General features: G+C 35.9%; 1 protein-coding gene across 1 annotated transcript in view; it reads right to left on the bottom strand.

The window, feature by feature from the left end:
• Positions 1-20,123, bottom strand: part of LOC113091575 (adhesion G protein-coupled receptor L3-like) — a gene marked incomplete at its 5' end in the record, with an annotated part of 77,145 nt that overhangs the window by 34,093 nt on the left and 22,929 nt on the right. Inside the window, 6 exons of the mRNA XM_026257138.1 lie at positions 4,912-5,003; positions 5,233-5,299; positions 6,652-6,872; positions 8,148-8,357; positions 17,101-17,277; positions 19,554-19,759. Of these exons, the coding sequence (XP_026112923.1) occupies positions 4,912-5,003; positions 5,233-5,299; positions 6,652-6,872; positions 8,148-8,357; positions 17,101-17,277; positions 19,554-19,759 (973 nt within the window). The remainder of the gene's footprint in view (positions 1-4,911; positions 5,004-5,232; positions 5,300-6,651; positions 6,873-8,147; positions 8,358-17,100; positions 17,278-19,553; positions 19,760-20,123) is intronic.

Below are 20,123 nucleotides of genomic sequence, written 5' to 3'. Positions count from 1 at the left end.
TGAAAGGCAAATTATACTTCTATTAATAATTGTAGCAGATACCCAAGCTAAAATGTCTATTTCGGGTGATTCAGCTAATGAGATATCATAGAAATGAAAAGTACTTAATCTCATCTTATTTTATTTGTTATTCAGCTTTAGTTAGATGCAAATCTATGTTTTATAAGAAATGAGAGGATAAACTGGCTTCGCATTTAGTAATACATGAGCTCTTAAAACAAATATTATAAAATGATTCTGATCAGATAAGTCACATTAAAACCTGCTGTAAATAGTCTTTAATACATTAATACTGGAGGAGCAGCGAAACATGAGACTGAGCTTTAGATTTAAGCTCATATTACTAATGCATTTCTGTTTAAAGAGATAGCAGTCAAAAACTGAAAACTATATGCTTTCATTTTTAAGTCATGTGTTTGTGAACATCAGTGCTCCTTCTTTTGTCCGTTGTATGATTTATATCAGGCGTGTCTAAGAAATAAAAACAGATTTTAAAGCATGATGTGATTTATAAGGCTATTTGAAAGGTTGAGTTGTTAACCGCAAACCAACCTACGACCGGCCTGCTCCGCTCACAGAGGTCACGACCTCCACCCCTCACTTCTGTCACACAACAAATCCAGATAGATGCCTTCATTTATATGTGTGTGTGTGTGTGTGTGTGTGTGTGAGAGTTCAGCGACCACAGATCCAGAGCTCAGCTAGTGCACTTCAAACATAGACAAACAACACATATAGACTTCTATAATTTACAGTCTGCCTCATCTGGGAAAGTGGGCTAGAAACATCGACAGCGTCAGCATCTGAAGAGGGCGTGGCTAAACGTTTGGCCAATAAAATGTCCCTTGAGGGACAGTGCCCCGCCCACTTAATTAGAAATAGCAGCTGCCACCTGTCAATCATTTTAAATGTAAACTTTTATTCAACGAGAGTGCATTAAATTGATCAAAAGTGACAGTAAAGACATTAATAATGTTACAAAAGCTTCTTATTTGAAATAAATGCTTTTCTATTCAAAATAAACTGTGAAGCAGCACAACAGTTTTCAACATTGATAATAATCAGAAATGTTTCCAGCAAATCAGCATATTAGAATGATTTCTGAAGATCATGTGACACTGAATATATGTTTTCACAGATACATATACACACAAAAAACAGCTATATAAAACTATAATAATTATATTAAATATGTATTAATTAAATATATATATATATATATTAGGGGTGTAACGGTTCACAAAATTCACGGTTCGGTTCGATACGATACACTGATGTCACGGTTCGGTTCGGTTCGGTTCGATACGTTTTAGATACAGCAAAATGTAAAAACATCTCAACTTTTCAGAATGCCGCAAGCGCACCGCGGGTCATGTGACAAGAACCAACCAATCAGCTTCATCCTTTCCCGTAACAACGTTGAGAGCTCAGCCAAGATGAAGGAACAGCTGATCATAGTTGTATATGGATTGCAATTTTGAAATAAATTCAGTAGCAGAGCTACTGCAAGCGATTTTTAGAGCTGCAAATCCATTTATCCTTCGCTGAAATTTCCGCGTCTCATGGAGAGAGCACGTCATTGTTGCTTAGCAAAGACAGACGCCTCAGGAGAAAGACGCGCTTAGCGTTTTCCATGCGTTTTTAGGCACGATATGTGAACGGCCCCTAAGGCGCTCGCTCACTCAGCACGCGCTGAAGGCTCGTTGCAAAATGTCTAATGCATTTAACAGACCAGAAATATAAGATCCTAAAATAACCAACAGGTCTGGTGTTTGGGTTGGATTCCCTGTAAGCTATAGTGTCTAAATGCTGCAGGGATAGTTTGCTGCGTGCATGTTTCTCCTTTTTTTCGTCTTTTCCCAGATAGTACTGACGCATATATCCCAGATATTCCCGCTGTTTTTTTTTTTTTTTTTTTTTTTTGTAATCCCGCTGGTGTACCCTGTCATGTTGCAGATGCGACATACCGTTGTTTTTTTATCCACCACTCTCTTGCCATCACCATTATAGCTTAAAGGGAATCCAAAGTGCACCCAAACACCAGACCTGTTGGTTATTGGAGGATCTTCTCATTTCTAGTCTGTTAAACGCATTGGCTATTTTGCAACGAGCCTTCAGCGCGTACTGAGTGAGCGAGCGCCTGCTGAGTAGCCTAACATAAACATATAAGATGGTGTTTTTTTCTTCTTCGGGAGTGTCAGGGGCGTTGCCTGTTACGTTGTTTGGGTTATTGGGCTACCTTGTTGAACGCATATCATTATATTTCTTTCTCTCTCTTTTTTTTTTTTTTTCAAATATAATTAATTACTCCAACGAACCGTTCGGTATACATAATGCGTACCGCGTACCGAACCGAAAGCGTCGTACCAAACGGTTCAATACGAATACGCGTATCGTTACACCCCTAATATATATATAATTAATACATATTTAATATAATTATTATAGTAATTGAACTGTGTAGAACTGTGTAGACTCCGTTATATAGAATACAGAATTACTCGTATCATGAGATGAGATTTTGGTGTTGAACATTAACATATAAGCACACTCACATCTTAGTCTCTTATTAGAGCAAGCAATCAGACGTCTACAGATCAAACTAATACAGCCGAGTATGAAAACTGCTAACAAGAGACTGTCATCATCTCATTATTAGCATAAATATAACGCCTGATTACAAGAATTATCCCACTTAATCTCAGACTCCACGGAGTGAGGAGATGTGTGGCTGTAATAAGACCCTCGCTCGTGAATTAATCAAACTCATCCTCTTACTGCTGTCAGTCGGTTTTATACGGTTCCCTTCAACATCAATATCAAGAAATATTTCTAACAAACTCTCCATAATAGAGAGCAGCAGCAGCAGAAAGTAAAAGTCCCATTTGTTTCTTCCACAGAGAAATTGATTCAGCAATAACATATAAACCTCTCAAGACAGAGATCAATTGAGGACCAAGACTGAAGATTGACAGCTCCACACTACACTACCCACAATCCTCAAGCAGGATCCACCAATCAGAGAAGCTGTCTCTCTGGGAATCTGGACAGCAGAGTAACAGTGATCGTTCAGTCTCATTAAACAACGCAAAGTACATAATCAAATCAGTCTCTACATCAACTTAATATAGAATAACACACTACAGTTAGAATTATAATCATATTTATTTAAAGCACAACAAAAGCTTATTTAATAATGATTTAAAATGTATGTTAAAGTAATTAATTAAAAACTTTGAATCGGTTTCAACCTGAACTTTTTAAAAGTGTGTTAAATCATGAAAGTGTCTCTCTTTAACTCACATGTTGTTTATTTCATTAACATTATACAATCTGCAAATACAGTTATGTTTTGTTTTTAAATATACTTTAAGATACTACAAGTGCACATTTAAGTGCATACTCAATTAAGCACACAGGTTATGCGTTTGAATATATTTTAGCAAACATCACATTTACTTTAACCTTTAATAGTTTCATGGGTATTTTTGCATTAATTGATTTTCATTCTCTCCTAAAATACATTTAGTACACAGTCTTGCATCTTGGATTGTTTTCTTTTCTTTTTTTTTTTTTTTTGTGCTAATTTTCTTCAAATCAGTATTTGCAATGCTGCAATTCTTTTCTGGTTTGGTTTAAAGCTTTGTTTATGTTTCTAAAACGCCTGAAGAGAAAAATAATGAGACAATTCAAGAACGAACCCCAAACCCAATGCAAATATCACTGGCGAGTTCGACACATGAACACCCTTCAGAATGCATGTATTCACTTCAGTCTGATGTCCATCACAGTTCTCTGGATAAAGGGACACGTCAGTCTAGTTTGGCCCTTTAACATGCGGTGATGCACAGTGAAATCTGGTCTCATCCACAGCAGTAATACTACAAGATCATTGGCTCAAAGTGTCTAATTAGCATGCATCACACACATAAAAGCACACACATGAAGAACTGAACACACACACATCATCTCACTGTCCTGCTCTCTACTCTGAATCTGAGGGGACAGCAATAAATTAGCATATTTATAGTCCTTTCAGCTCTCTGCTCTCCTGAGTGGCTGCCGTGTGGCTCCAGTGATGAATATTCATGTGCATGCAGAGGTTAATTTGGGCAGAATATCTGCTGCTCTTTCCTGTGAAACAACACAGATCTTCAGGTAACGACAACCTCCCCACTGAATACACAAATGCACGCACATGTACACCGTGGAATACCTGTGCCAGTTTTACTTTCTACTCAACCTACAACAACAATATGAAAAATGAGCCATAGCAGTTTATCTGTAGATGTTCAATGGGCCGCTTACACTTCTGTTTATAGACATTAAACGAAGTGTGTCATTTCTGAGCAATTAGCACCATTAAAAGAGAGCAGCATAATGACTGTTTCCAAACAGGTTCTGTCCCATTGCCTGCCCTTGGTTTTGTCAGGTTACTTGAACAAACTGAGCTAGTCAACTGGTGAAATATAGTTGAAAAATATTCTAAAATGCTTTATAAAACCACATTTGGGCAAAAACGCTAATGCCTAGTCCCAATGCATTTCGAAAGCAAAGCATATGGCACTCCGCTCTGATTATTAGCCATCACTGAAGGAATGATGAACAGCACAATCATTCTTTAGACTTCTAAAAAACCACACCCACCTCAGATCTACCTTTCATAGGCTCATCCCCCAAATCGCCCATCCCTCACAGACCACACCCAGAAGAGAACATCCTATCATTTACTCCACCCACCACATGCCCCACCCATCAAAGGCCCCTCCCCCAAACCGCCCATCCCTCACAGACCACATACAGAAGAGAACATCCCATCAGTGACTCCACCCACCACAGGCCCCACCCATCAAAGGCTCCTCCCTCCAAACGGTCCATCCCACAGGCCCCACCCCTCACTGTCAGACTTACTTGATGTTATCAAGGCAGCCAGAGTCTGGTTTCAGGATGGTGGTGTGGTGGAACATCTTGTAGAGAGCGATTCCCAGGAAGATCACATTCAGCTGAGAAGAGCAGAAGCACAGGATTAGTTTAGGATTCACACCTGAGGAGACCAGGGTTTACCAAACAAGCCAGGGTTATTTCATTTATACTGACTTATTCTGAACCACATCAGCTGACAATAAATCAGACTAACTGAAATAAACCTGGCTTCTCTGGTAAACCTGCTTTGTGAAACAGGCCTCAGGAGTGTTGTACATGTAGGTTATAGGGAGTATCAGAGCTGCTTACCATGATGATGAGTGTGGCAGGGCCTATAAAACTCCAGATGAAATAAGTATCCAACCGCAACCAGCACCTGAAAATGAGAGGAAAACACGTCAATCAATCCACACACACACACACATACACACACAGACGCACACACACACATGCACACACACGCACACACACACACATATACACAGGAAGTAATACTGCAGGTTGTCTCCAAGGCTCTTGTGTCTTTGGGCAGATACATGAGAGTTCTTTCAATTATTCAGACTTTAATTTCCGCAACATTAGACTAAACTTCATCCCTCCTGCGACCACACACACACACACAGATTTTCATGCAAGACTGTGCAATGAATCACTTTAGTAGCACTCATAAGGATTTATCTAATTTGAATTTAGATGTATAAATATATCTGCTTGGAAGAATAAATAATGTTGTATGCAAGTTGTTATAAAGAATGCATATTATATAACCATTGGTATTTCATTTGGTATTTCAAAAGAGGACCATGTTCCTGTTTCTTAATGAGAAGTGGTTTTATTTCGTTTTGAGATGAAGACATCTTATGTGTCAAAGCAGTTAAATCGGTGTCTATGTTGCATGTACAAATCATTCTTAATAAAACATGCTTAATAAATACATTACACTGTAACTAAACCCGTAAGATTTTAGCTGACTAAAGCTAAAACTAGACTAAGACTAAAACAATTCATATTGTGAATAAAACTAAATGGTAGTGTAGTATTGTGTCTTGTTTCTACTTTAAATATTTGTAAAAAAAAATCTTAAATTAAGGTGCATTTCCTAGTAGCATTTACCAAATGACGTCTTCTTTCCACGAGAAAACCAAAAACTAAATCAAGTGCATTTTGCTTAAACAAGTAAAATGAGCTGCCAGTGGGTTAAGTAAAATATACTAGTTTTTTTTTTTTCTTTTTTTTTTTTTTACTCACTGGAAAAATGTACTTTATTATATATATATATATATATATATATATATATATATATATATATATATATATATATATATATATATATATATATATATATATATATATTTAGTTTTGTTTTTTTCATGGAAATAAGACTAAATATATAACAGAATTTTACTTATCAAGTAAATGTATCTTAACAGAATTTTTTATTTTTTTTTGGTACTTGGACTAGAAGCAAGACAAAATAAAACTAAATAAAAAAAAATCTGTCAAAATGATCACTGATGAAGACTCAGATTTGAGTGTATTTGTGTGTCTATGTGTGTGTGTGTGTGTGAGTGTGTTAGAGTGTGAGAGTGTGTGTGTGTGTGAGAGTATGTGTTGTGTATGTGTGTGTGTGAGAGTTTGTCTGTGTGTCTGTGTGTGTGTGTGTGTGAGTGTGAGTGTGTGTGTGTGTGTGTGTGTGTGTGTGTGTGTGTGTGTGTGTGCGAGACTCACACTGTATCCGTCCCGTAACTGCGGTAATCCACTGCGGCAGAAACGGCCACGATGAGCGCAGGAATGCCGTATCCGGCCAGGTAGAAATACCTCCTGCGTGAATGCTCGCTCTCGAACACCTCCACCAGCATGATGTAGAGCTGAACGCCTTCCAGAAACATCCACGTGAACGCAGACAGGAAGAAGAAATGCAGCAGAGCCGCGAAGACGGCGCAGGCGATCTGAAAGACGCACACAAACGCTCTCGTTATGTGGACATTGATGGATGCAGTTCTGCGACTTCACAAACCTGCTCAGATAATTGAAAAATATGAAATAATTGGGTTTAAAGATTATGAATCATGCATGATGTTCTGCATTAGAGTCACACACACTGAACGCTCTCTCATTAAATCTTTATGACACACACACTTGTGCTATTTCACCCTCTCATGAAGTAATAAAAGCTTGCAGTCAGCCATTTAAAACATCCCGTGTCCAAACACACGATCCTCCAGCAGCACGGCGTGGAAGCAGTGAGTCAGTGTTTAATACTACAGTACATCACACAGCTGATCAGGTGCAAAAACAGTAAAAAATATATAAACATTGTTACAACTAAATTTACTTTTGAAGCAAAATTGTGCAAGATAAGATCTGTTTCAAGTGAACGTGTATTTTAAATGATGTCTATATTTACTACCTCACTGGCTAAAGTACATTTAACAAAATGAACTGTTATTTATGCTTAAAAAATAAACTATGCAAATATAATGACAAGATCAGGGTAAGTATCATTAATCAACACTTAAACCATAAAAATAACTTTGTAACTTGAACTAAAATGGATGTTTACTTAAAATAAAATCTGAAAAGGTGTAGACTTGTTTTATTTCAGTTAGTTGGCCAGGCAACATTAAAATAATCTAAAACTAAAAATAAATGAACACTATATAGTTAAATTAACTACATAAATACAATAAATTATATAGATTATATAGATTAAATAAACAAACAAACAAATGAACAAACACACAATTATTACAACTTTTTTTCAGTAAATGTATCCCTAAAACTAGATACATTTACTTGAGAAGCAAAGCCATGCAAGATAATAAGAAAATAATAATAATCATTTTCCAGTATATGTATATATATATATATATATATATATATATATATATATATATATATATATATATATATATATATATATATATATATATATATTTTTTTTTTTTTTTTAAGTAATTTTAGATTTGTTTTTTTCTTACAATTCTTTAAACACATTAAAAACACTGAATAAAAATGGCAAAAACACATACGTAATAAATTACTGAAACAAACCAAATTTGAAAATGGAAAATAAAAATAAAACCATTCTCAAAATATAAATAAAACTATAATAGATATTAATGTTACTAAAACAACACAGAAAAATGATTTGTGTGTGTGTGTGTGTGTGTGTGTGTGTGTGTGTGTGTGTGTGTGTGTGTGTGTGTGTGTGTGTCTCGTACGGGCTGGTCCACACGGTTGATGCCGGTGAGGAAGAGTGTTTCAGCGATGAAGAGCGAGATGCACAGGTTCTTGTGGATGGTGTTCCTGTCGCTCTGCAGGCCACGGAAGAAGCAGAAGGTGAAGATGCAGACGAGCAGACAGACCAGAGACAGCAGGATGCCCACCCACGTGATGACGTCCAGCAGCAGACAATGAACCGGTTCTGCCGGCTGAAGAGAGAGAGAGACACAGATCAGAACACTTTCACATCCCTCTGAACGGAGATATTACAACTGGATCAAAACATCGCTGCCAGCAGCAGTTACAGATTCACAGCCGCATCATTAAAGTCCCAGAGAACATCAGAGCAATGATTTTAGGAGAGTAGTGCACAATTTCAGGGATGTCCACAATATGAATAAAATAAAATAAAATAAAATAAAATAAAATAAAATAAAATAAAATAAAATAAAATAAAATAAAATATATAAGTATTTTGGGCTTATTCTCCAGGAAATTATCTGAAGACCAAACATGATTTAAAATCATTTTTGTTAATTGAAATAAAGCATACATAAAACAAAACACAACTATTAGAAGAAAATATAATAAGTGACGAAATAATAAGTGCATACTACGTAAATGCTAAAAGTTACAGTAAAATTAAATGAAAACTGAATATACACACACACACATTTTTTTTTTTTTACTTTTCACTACTTGTTTTTTGGGCAAAAAGCCAAAAAACAGGAATACACAAATTAAATATACAAAGTGTTAATATTTTAGTTACTTCAAATTTGCTTGAGTTTGCTTCTCCAGTAAATGCATCTGGTTTTAGGAGACTGTTTACATATTTTCACTGGAAAACTATGAATACTAATTGAGGTAATATTATTTTTTTTTTTTTCATGATTACAGCCGAATGTTGGCATCTGAATAAGCTAAGGCATCACCAAACTTCAGCGTCTCCTCCTTCTTGCTGTCCTCACTGTCAGTTGTGTTGCTCCGGTGTATCAAAAGCTTATCAACATGTTGGTATCTTTTTATTGACATGGTGTCAAGGATATCTGAGCCAAAGATGACGAAAGATGTAGGAGCTTCAAATAAAATCTCAAATAGAAGATGGGTATCATTGTACTGGACATGACCGCGGGCTCTGAAGAGAGAACTATCATGATTAACATTGAAGAATTAAAAGAACGTTGTTTTCTTTTGCTCTTTTGCTGCTTCATTTTATATTCAGGAGATGGTGCTTTGCCAAAACTGCCAAAATGCTCATGTTCCCCAAGGGATGGGTGGTGACAGTTTTTATACTATATGCCAAAGTGAATAGATTGATGGAATCCATCCATCCATCAATACCACATGTTTTTAAATATATATATATATATATATATATATATATTAGTGCTGTCAAAATTAGCGCGTTAACGCATTCGATTAATTTTAAATATTTAACGCGTTAAAAAAAAATAACGCAATTAACGCGGTTGCAGTTTTTTTTATTTCCAGTTGTGGCCTAACACAAGGCCACAACTTTAAAAAAAAAAAAAAAAAAAAAAAAACAATGACTGTAACAGTGCGTAAATCAGACCTTTCTGTAACGCTAACGTTAATAAGCTTAGACGAAAATAACGAAATAATTGTGTAGCGGAGTATTTTTTGTACACAGTGCCGCGAACTGTCAATCACTCCTGTACGCGTGCATCACTGTCCTCCTCAGCTGCAGCAACTTGCGCTCTCTCTCTTCATCAAGCTTTAAAACAAAAAGGGTACAAAAAGATCATATTGTCTTTGTGCATAGGCTATAGATTAATTAGATAAATGAATATCTAAATTTGTGCCTTGCCTTCTACGGTATTTTTTTAGAACTTAGAAAAAAGATGCTGCAGCCAATGAACAGCCAGCGGGGGCTGCAGGACGACTCAACCTCCGCAGACAGTTTTTAATGTTTATCAGACAATAAATACTCAAGATTTTGCTTTAGTATAACTCACAACGAGTTTCACATACCTTCTCCGGCCACGTTGAGTTGTTGACACTTAACAGTGGGAAAGCGACACATGCGCTATTCACTTGTATAACTTAAGGGTGAATGGGTAATGTAGTTTCTGCTCTGGGTGGGATGAATTAGGAAGCTTGCATTGTGAAGGGCGCTCTGAAAAGCGGCAGTGCAGGTAAAAGATTAAAACCTCTATTAAAACAGATGTCCAAATGAGCGTACCGGTACGCTACAAGCACGTTCTGGGCGCACGGAGAGGTGGCGGTACGCTCAAGAGCTATATTTGGAAGTGGCGGTACTGAGTACTGGTGCGTACTGGCCCACTTAAAGCACTGGCAATGACTATACTTTGGAATTTTTTTGCAGTCCACTTAGAATTCAACATGGAAATCATTTTTGTTTTTTATTGGCATTGATTGTTTTGAAATTCAAATGGTACTTACATGCCTGTGTTTTTATTTCTGTAATAAATATGGCTTTCAAGCCAACAGTTAATTTGGAGGATATTGATGGTTTATTGCAGGTATGTTGTTTACATGAGAAAATCTGTGTTACAAGTTAAACAAAAATTCCAATAAACAATCATATTTTGAATTTAAATAGTTTCTTTGTCTTGAGTTTACATTAATTATTTACATTTTACATTTACATATCCAAAAAGTTTCAGTCTTTTATTTGCGATTAATCGCGATTAATCGCGATTAATTTTAAAAAATTGTGCGATTAATTAGTTAATTTTTTTTAATCGATTGACAGCACTAATATATATATATATATATATATATATATATATATATATATATATATATATATATATATATATATAACATTTTAAAAAGAAAGTATTATAAGTAAATATTTAATTTAATTTAATTGTAATTATTATTATAATTTGAACATTTTACATTTCATATATATTAATATATATTTTAAATAATTTATTTATTGTTCTAGAGACTCCTCAAACATTCAATCATCCAGCCATCAAATAAACAGAAACGGAGCTATTCACACTGATGATGAACCTTTGCTCAGCTAGTCCTTCTTAATATCTTGTGGTTTAATTAATAACCTTGAAAAAAAGAATATATTTTACTGAAAAGCCAAAAACTACTTCCAGCACTGTTAATAGCCCTACAAAACCTGCTTCACACGTCTATTGTGTATCTTCTGATAAGGGTGGATGACAGGGAGTTTGATTTATTATCACACTGCAGTTAAACCGCTCGGATGCCACCAAAACCATCACAGATTCCCCCTGTAGTCCCTCTCTAGGGTCCCTACGGAGCCACACAGCCAGGGGAGGAGAGCAAAGCTGATATGGGACGCATCCCAGAAGACCTTGAGTCTGGAAGACCGGATGTCAGCACTTCTGAAGAAAACAGCACATGAATATTTATGAGCGCTGCATAGGTAACAGTACAAAGCTTATATGTGTGTGTGTGTGTGTGTGTGTGTGTGTGTGTTTGAGCCCCGGAGGGCCGTTGAGCACACAACACATCACTCTTCCTGAGGCCCACTCACCCTTGAGCGCTATATCTCCTCTACCTTCAACAGCAGTGTGTGTGTGTGTGTGTGTGTGTGTGTGTGTGTGTGTGTGTGTGTGTGTGTGTGTGTGTGTGTGTGTCAGTGCTGTAAGTAAATCAACAGCTCAAGCCTGCTCAGCAGAATCCACAGCTAGTCTCAGACTTTATAGAGTCAACGCTGAGCTCAAGTAAATTTACGTGTCTATAAACACACACTCACACACGTGTACATGCACTCTTAGAAAAATAAAGAAGGTACATAAGCTGTCACCAGGGAAAGAAAGCACACCTTTGTACCTTATTTACTCCTAAAGAGTGCATAACAATATCTTAAATGTGCATATGTGCACCTGAAATGTGTATTTTAGTGAAAGGTACCACACCAGTGACATTGTTCAACTTGTATGTTGTGTCCAATCTATAGAGACTAGTAATTTGATTTTTGGCCAAAGCATTCCGGTTATAAGCATAAATTTACATTTTTCATATCTCCAGACCACTAGGTGGTGCTGTGCCCAAACTGTGCAGTCAACCTCAGGTCATGGTTATTATAAGACACACTCATTTTGGTTTTAATATGCTAAAGCTTTGCTGAGATATAGCTTAATTTGCACTTTTCGTCGAATTAATTTACATGTTTTTCGAGAACAGTTCTAATTCTCAACTTGAATTCCATCACTTCTTTTCATGGCACGGTCTGAAGCGGATCTGGATTCGGTATTGAATCATCATGAGCCAAGGAATCAAAAGAAAACATTAATGTGTATGTACCTTATGGTTCAAATGTTATTAGCATAAACATGAGTGCAATATTTTGAACTGTTGGTGGCGCTAGAGAGTTTGAGTTACAGACTCTGAATGTGCTATGGTTAATGTTGAGACTGTCTTCTATCAGTGTGCCAAATTTCATAACTTGGCTACCCATAGACTCAAGAGCGGAAGCAGAAGAAAATGAATGGATTTAATAGGTGCCTACGCACTAAATAACAATTGTTGTCAAGTGGATCGAGATTGCTTAAGTAATGTCTCTCTCTCTCTCTCTCTCTCTCTCTCTCTCGTCAATAAAGAATGGCAATATGTAATCATCTTCATTCATATGCATAAATATAAAAATATATTCAGTAATAAACCATGTTTTACTAAGAACATTTTGAATAACAAAAATACCACATGGAGAGTTTCATGACCATTTTTGAGAGATGATGCAATTGATTCACTGAAGCAGGCCGTGTGAAATCAATGATCTGTGTATGATATTAGCATTTTACTGAAGTTTAAATAAAAAAAAAAATATGTGTTGAATGATTTCAGTCATTCATGAAGGCCTTCGGAGCAGTAAACATGAACACATTTCACTATCAGATTTCAATCAGTGCTCATTTCCTCGTCCTAACGAGCTGTAATTCTGTCGCCGTTCACACGCACACCTCTGTGATGAGAGCGTGAGGTAGCCATGGTGACCAGCGGTCTCCTTTAAGACTGATGGATGATGACCGTCTGATATTGTCCCAGTCTCAGCATCTCTCCGGCTCTCCATGTGTCTATTAATGTGCCGCAGCCATGGCAACAACACAACACTCAGCTGTGAGGATCGACCCAGTGCTTTTCTCCTTATTATTCTCCTGTTTATAGTTTTTGTAAATTTCAAGTATTTCCATTTAGCTTTAGTTTCCTTTTAGTAATTGTATTGTTTCCACTTTATTTCAACATTTATAATTCTTAAATTGTTCTATTTTTTCCACTTTACACAATGCAGTTTGGCAGTGTGACAAAATGTACAACATTTGATTTTATTTATTTATTTTGCGCATTCCCATGTTTTCCACTGTAACAAAATGCAGAACATTTTTACAAGATTAGTTTTCAAAAGTTTCAGTTTGTCATTTTAGCACATCAACTTATTTTAATTCAGCTAGTAGACAAGGCAACATTTCTAAAGTATTTAGAATTAGTCTTTCGAGTACAAAACGATTAAAATGTTTTTTGTTGTTGTTGTTTTGTTTTCACAGTTAATGAGATCTGTTTACTTGGCTGATCGTGTGCCAGACTACACAAGCACCCAAGGTGTTTGATATATTTGTGTTTTTCTGAAGGACCACAAGCTCCAAACTTGAACCAAAAAAGACACACCCACGATCCCAATATGTAGAGTGGGTGTGGCTAAGCCTGCAGAGGGGGAGTCCTTGTCTGGTGTGGGTGTGACTCAGCTCAAGGTGGGTGTGTTCAAGTGCATAGTGAATGTAACAAACCCATGATGGGGTGTGGCCAAATGAGATGTGGGTGTGGCCTCACATTTTGTGGGTGTGTCTATTCTGATGTCTGTGCATGCTTATTTTAAACTATTAGAATGTTTATTAATATTGTAATTAATAACAGCTTTTAAGTTTTCATTTTAATTTAAGTTAACTTCAGCTTTTTGTCAATATCTTTAGTTTTTGTTAATTTTGAATATTTCTGTTTATCTTCAATTTACATTTGCTTTCGTTTTAAATTCAGGAAATTAAGTACTTTATTTTATTTTAGTGTAACATTTTGTGAGTTTTTCATCTGATCATCTGATATTTTACAGCAGGTTTGTTCCCATTATTAAAAATGGTGTAATAATTTTAGTTATCGATAACAACACTGTAGTGCTGCAACTACAAAAATACGTCGATGTGCGTGAAATGCGTCGATGCGTCACACTGTTTGTTTACATCTCGTGTAATGGCAAACTGGGAATGGAGAAAGTTGCATTCTATCACAAAAACAGAGACCACTGTTATCAAAAGTTACGGTTTAACTGTGTGATCTGGTGACCAACTTCCTGGTTCAGGTCTGATATTCTTGCGTTTGCGGCTTTCTGAAAAGTTGAGATGTTTTTAACTCGATGGGGTGCGGACATGCCTGGAAAAAACGAGCGCTTCCATTATGAGCGCGCTTATCGCACGCCTACATTGGAAATAACGAACTTGAGTGCGCAAAAGACGTGGTATTTGCACGGCCCCTTAAAAGACAGCGCGCCGCGAGACAACAGTCACAAACCACCGAGCTACCCCGAATCAGCTCCAGATCTCTGGAAACCATGCTAAACCATAGCAGAACCCTCACTAAATGTTATGGTTTCTGATGCTAAAGAACATTTCATGAAGTCTCAGACAACTGTAAATTTATGGCTACTGTGGTTTAATTATAAACGCTATCATAAGCTCATATTTACCATAGTAAAATAATTTTCTTTGCCTCTTTATTATTTTATACTGTAAAAACTTCAACCACATAGGTTGAAAATGAATAAAGGTTGAAATATTATATTAGAAGTTGTACTTATATATATTTTTATTTTTGTAGTTATCCAAAGGATTCATTAGCTAATAAAAAAAAGAACATTAGATTAATTATTTATTGTAATAAAAATAATCGTTTTTCGACTAATCGAAAAAATAATTGTTAGATTAGTCAACAGAAAAAATAATCGTTAGTTGCAGCACTACAACACTGGTGCTCATGCTCAAATGTGGGCGTGTTTATGGGCGTGTCCAATTCAGTGATGGGCGTGTCACTGCCTTAAATGGGTGTGTCATCAACCCTCACCATTCTTGACATCTACTGCCGGACATGACTCACACAGGGTAAATTCAATCTGAGAGGCAAGATTTTATTTTAAACAGCAGGACCTGAAGGAGACCCACAGTTTTCCTTTCTCACTTGCTAATCAAAACGTCTGTCAGAGATCTACTCCTCTCCCTCGGCTGTCGACGGCGCACCACAGGGCCTTTCTTTCATCCATCAAAATGTATTTTCTCCCCCTCATTTTACACCGTTTTTCACTCCAATTGTTCTTCTGTCTCTCTCCAGGTAAAGCTGAACTCGGGCTCTGAATGGAAAATGTAAATGAAGCTTTTAGACTAAATGCGCCTGGCTGAGGCTCCGTCTCCTGCGACCCCACGGCTGCCAGGCGGAGAGAAACCCCAGCGCTCCATCACACTGACACAACAATGGGCTTCAATAGAAAAACAACTACACAAAAACAGTCAAACAGCACTAATAGGTGAGCGGTTGAAAGAGTGCATGGCAGCAACTCACAAAAACTCAGCAGGGGTCGAGTTCCTCATCATGTTGGCCTTTAAAAAACACACACAACCAACTGAAAGCAACAGTAACAATGCAAATACACCAGCGTATGCGTGTTTGTTCAGCATGTATTAAGTCACTCGGCTGGGAATCGGTGTTGATCATGGATCATATGGAGAGATAAAGACCGCCCACCCGTTGATCTCCCACAATGCACCTCACAGCCTGAAGTCATCAGTAAACAATAAACAGTCTCCACAGAGATCCGCTCCACATCCACCTGCCTCACACAAACACAGCACACGTCTTCTGATGTCTTCAGAGCACCTTCTGCACCTCCAAACATCCCCGGATCATTTACATCATATAGTGTTGTAGAAGTACCACTGAGATACTATTAGATTTCAGCTTATATTATAGCACTTATTTTTGTCCTTTCAGTTTTCATTAAAAAAAGTAATAATAATAATTTGTTGTGCATTTTTTGTATTTTAAGTCATTATAGTTACTTACAATTACTCAAATGGCAAATGTTAATAAATACAAAAAAACTTTCAGTAAAATTAAAAGGTCTTTAGTTTTTAGTTAATTCAGTTTTAGTACATCAAAGTTAACTAAATTGAAATGAGAAATGTTGCCATAAAATGTATTTCATTTCAGTTAATTATTATGTTTACAGTGTGCAATATAACATGTGTTCATGTTTCGCATGTAAAAAAAACACACTTTTTCACACAATTCACCTATCTGTATACCGTCATAAAAACGGGCTGATGACTTCCTTGTTCTATAAAGTCCATCCTTCAGAAATACATAACGAGTTCTGATTGGGCCAGAGGTTCATGTGTTGTGATTCGACGGCAGCTCAATGTTTATTAAAAAGGTGGGGTTTTACTTAACTTAAAACTAAAACCCTGGTTAACACTTGAAGCTTTTACATAATGCAATAAATAAATATTTGTAATGAAGTGTAATGGTAGTGTAATGCATTAAAACACATTATAATCAACAAATTTGATTATATTTGATTATATTTTTTCAGATTTCAAATATTATATTGCATTTTAACTTTGGATATTGCAATTTATTTATAATTCATTATACATAATAGCTTCAATTGTTAGCATTTATGTTTTTGTAGAGTGGATTGCTGGTTTTCACCATGCTTAATCACAACAAACACATTCATAAGATATATTTACATATTTGGGGGTGTTCGTACCTCTGTTGTTCATTTGTAAAATATGCAATGTGTAAATTGTTGCACAAAAGATGGAAAAATATTATGTACACAATTTCTGCTATGATCGGCATGCAGTGTTTCAACATGCTGACAGATGAATAGTCTGATGTTTATATCTGGGACAGATGTGCTGGAAGCATCTCTACCTGCACGTCCACATGAGCCATGAGCACAGCGAAGTTGGTGAGGTGTGTGCAGGAGCAGGTGGTGTGTGTTCGGTTTGTTCCTAGCAGCCGGCAGTCCTGCGTCGACCAGAAGCCCGTCATACTGCGCTTCGAGTAGCTCCAGAACGAACAGTTGGGGTTGAAATTCTCCTCTGACTGCTGGAAGACAGAGAAGAACAAACTGCGTCAGAGAGGAAAGCAGCAAAACACACGACATAAGTGAGAATAAGTGTTACACTCAGTGTCCAAAACATTATTACTGAGCATGAAACTGAAGGATGTGAAAGACTAAACTGGATGACTGGCAGAGTCATTTTACCTACTTTGCAAAGACAATAGAAGTAATTATGAAATTACACACAAATGTACTTAAGTGGGTAACAAACACTCTATAGTTCAGCTTCTTTAATTGCATGTAATATGAATTTCTACTATAATAAAATTCAATTTAATTGCAATTAGGTGAAAAAAACAAACAAAAAACATGCAATTAGGTTTCTGAAAACAAACAACAGCAAATAAGTTACCTGAAATTAAACATTAAATGAAATAAGACATAAAAAACAGCTAGTTGCAACTAAGATAAAAATTGCTAATTAATAAAAAACTATAAAAATACAACATTAAATATAAAAAGCACAATTAAATACAGAATTTATACAATTAATAATTGAATTAATAAATTATAATTTATACAAAATATACATTAATAAAAAAGAAAAAGAAAAACTATAGACATATTTACCAAATAATAATAATAATAATAATAATAATAATAATAATAATAATAATAATAATAATAATAATAATAAAAAGGAATACAATATATATATACTATAATATAATCTCAATTATATATATATATATATATATATATATATATATATATATATATATATATATATATATATATATATATATAAGACAGCAAATACAGATTAATTTAGAATAAATTCATCAAACTAATCAATCTAGCCTTCATTCCATACTGTGGCCTCTAAACTACAATATTCAACCCAGACAGAATGATTTTATGCAGTTTGAAAAAATAAATAAAAATAAAATAAAATGAACAGGTTTCTAGGGAATGTATTTAAACTCAGGAACCTGGGGGCTAAAGCTTTATCAAATTAGCCAAAATCTCTGACAAACAGACACTGCGGGCGGCTGGCTGCTGGTATTCAGGAGAAATCTGTGGATTCCTTGTGGATTTGCCGATATCTTTCTCCTGTGAACGAATCCTACACAAACAAACAGGAAACCATGTTTCCAGTTCTAATCGAGCCTGGAGGCAGAGATTCTGTGAGTGCGTACATATTTAGGTGGCTTTCAATAAAGCGCTTGGAGAAAAGTAATTCAAGCATAAATGCTGGTGTTGAGGGAATTATCAGATTTTAACAAGCAGAACTTATTTTATCATTATTATTATCATTATTTTTTTTTTCAATCATGACATTGCAGGAAGGATGATAACAATAAAATTGGATGAGCCATTTAAACATAAGACAATAAAAGTAATAATGAAATTACATATCAAAAGTACTTAAGCAGATCACAAAACACTCTAAGGTTGAGCTAATTGTCTTTAATATGGATTTAAACTATAATAAAATGACATTTAATTGCAGTTAACATGCACATTGAGCTTCTGAAAATACTATTAAGTATATTAGTTTAACGTGTATTACTTCTAATGCTTAAGAGTACTTTTTACAGGGGTAAGCGTCCGTACACACAGAGTATGATAACTCTAAATTGATAATGGTAGCAATTTATTTTACAGTCCTGTTCCTCATGTACATACTATGTACATATTATAGCAATTACAATTACTATGTAATAACTAGGTACTGAACCTACCCCTAACCCTACTCCATATAATTTCCTTGTATTACCAGAACTTTCTTAGATAAATACACTGTAAGTGCATTTGTAAGTACACATACTGTACACTAAAGTGCAACCAAGATAATCCTTATGATAGTTATATTAATATCCACATCAATGCACAATATTGTTCTGTTTATCAAATATAACTTCAGTTATTCTACTAACTCTACGTAACTGTGCAACTATATGTCAACTAGCAGTCATTAGTATACTGTCTGCTTTACATCTGTTAACACTTTATTTTGATTTAACTGATTGTGAGTAACTTTGTCATGTATTTAACTAACCCTAACCCTAACCCTAACCCAACAGTCTACTCACAGATTCCTAACCCGTCTAATCACAGCCGAGTTTGTGTGGTTTGTGTAATCTTCTGGGTGTGTTTCATTAAAATGCTTGGAGAAACATAATTCAGGCATAAACGCTGGTGGTGTGACTGAGAAAGCCACTGTTAAACCCGCTACGATTATTTCAAGGAATTTCCTCAGAAAAATGATGTTTTATTCTGACAACCAGTCTCTCAGTGAATGCACACGGCTCCTTACCTGAATATGTCTCACGGTGAATATGACGGGGTCGGACAGGTAGACTTTGTTACTGTCTTTATTGATGGCTGCTGTTATGACGGGAGAGTTGACGATGACAGAGTAGTTTGTGTTTAACGTCTCGCTGCTGAACTTCATGCTGGCGTTTTCAGTGGACAGATATGAACCCAGATGCTTGTACAGCACGAACGCCATCCGGATCTCCCCTGAAAGACAGGCCGGCTGTTAGTTTTCAGCATTATTATTGTTAAGTTCAGTTGTTTCAGTTTAGAAGTATTTGGCTACTCAACAGAAGCTGATAAAAGACTCACATTTGAGAGAATCAAACACTTTGGTCAATCATTAACAGAGGCTTGGTGCAAAATGCCACCAAATCTGAGAAATATGCAGTGTGGCCTGAATACTCCCCTGCAAGAGTTTGTTCAGGATATTTAAAACATATGCACACATGCAAGAGCACAGTTTTCCCCAAATAAAAGCATAACTGCAAATGTGATACTGATTTTATACTATAGTTTAGCAATAAGGCAAAGCTATTCTTAACACTTTAGACACAATATTGTATGTTTT

Source organism: Carassius auratus, unplaced genomic scaffold (genome assembly GCF_003368295.1).
Source record: "Carassius auratus strain Wakin unplaced genomic scaffold, ASM336829v1 scaf_tig00214233, whole genome shotgun sequence".
NCBI lineage: Eukaryota > Metazoa > Chordata > Actinopteri > Cypriniformes > Cyprinidae > Carassius > Carassius auratus.
This window is presented reverse-complemented; position numbering and strand designations above follow the sequence as displayed.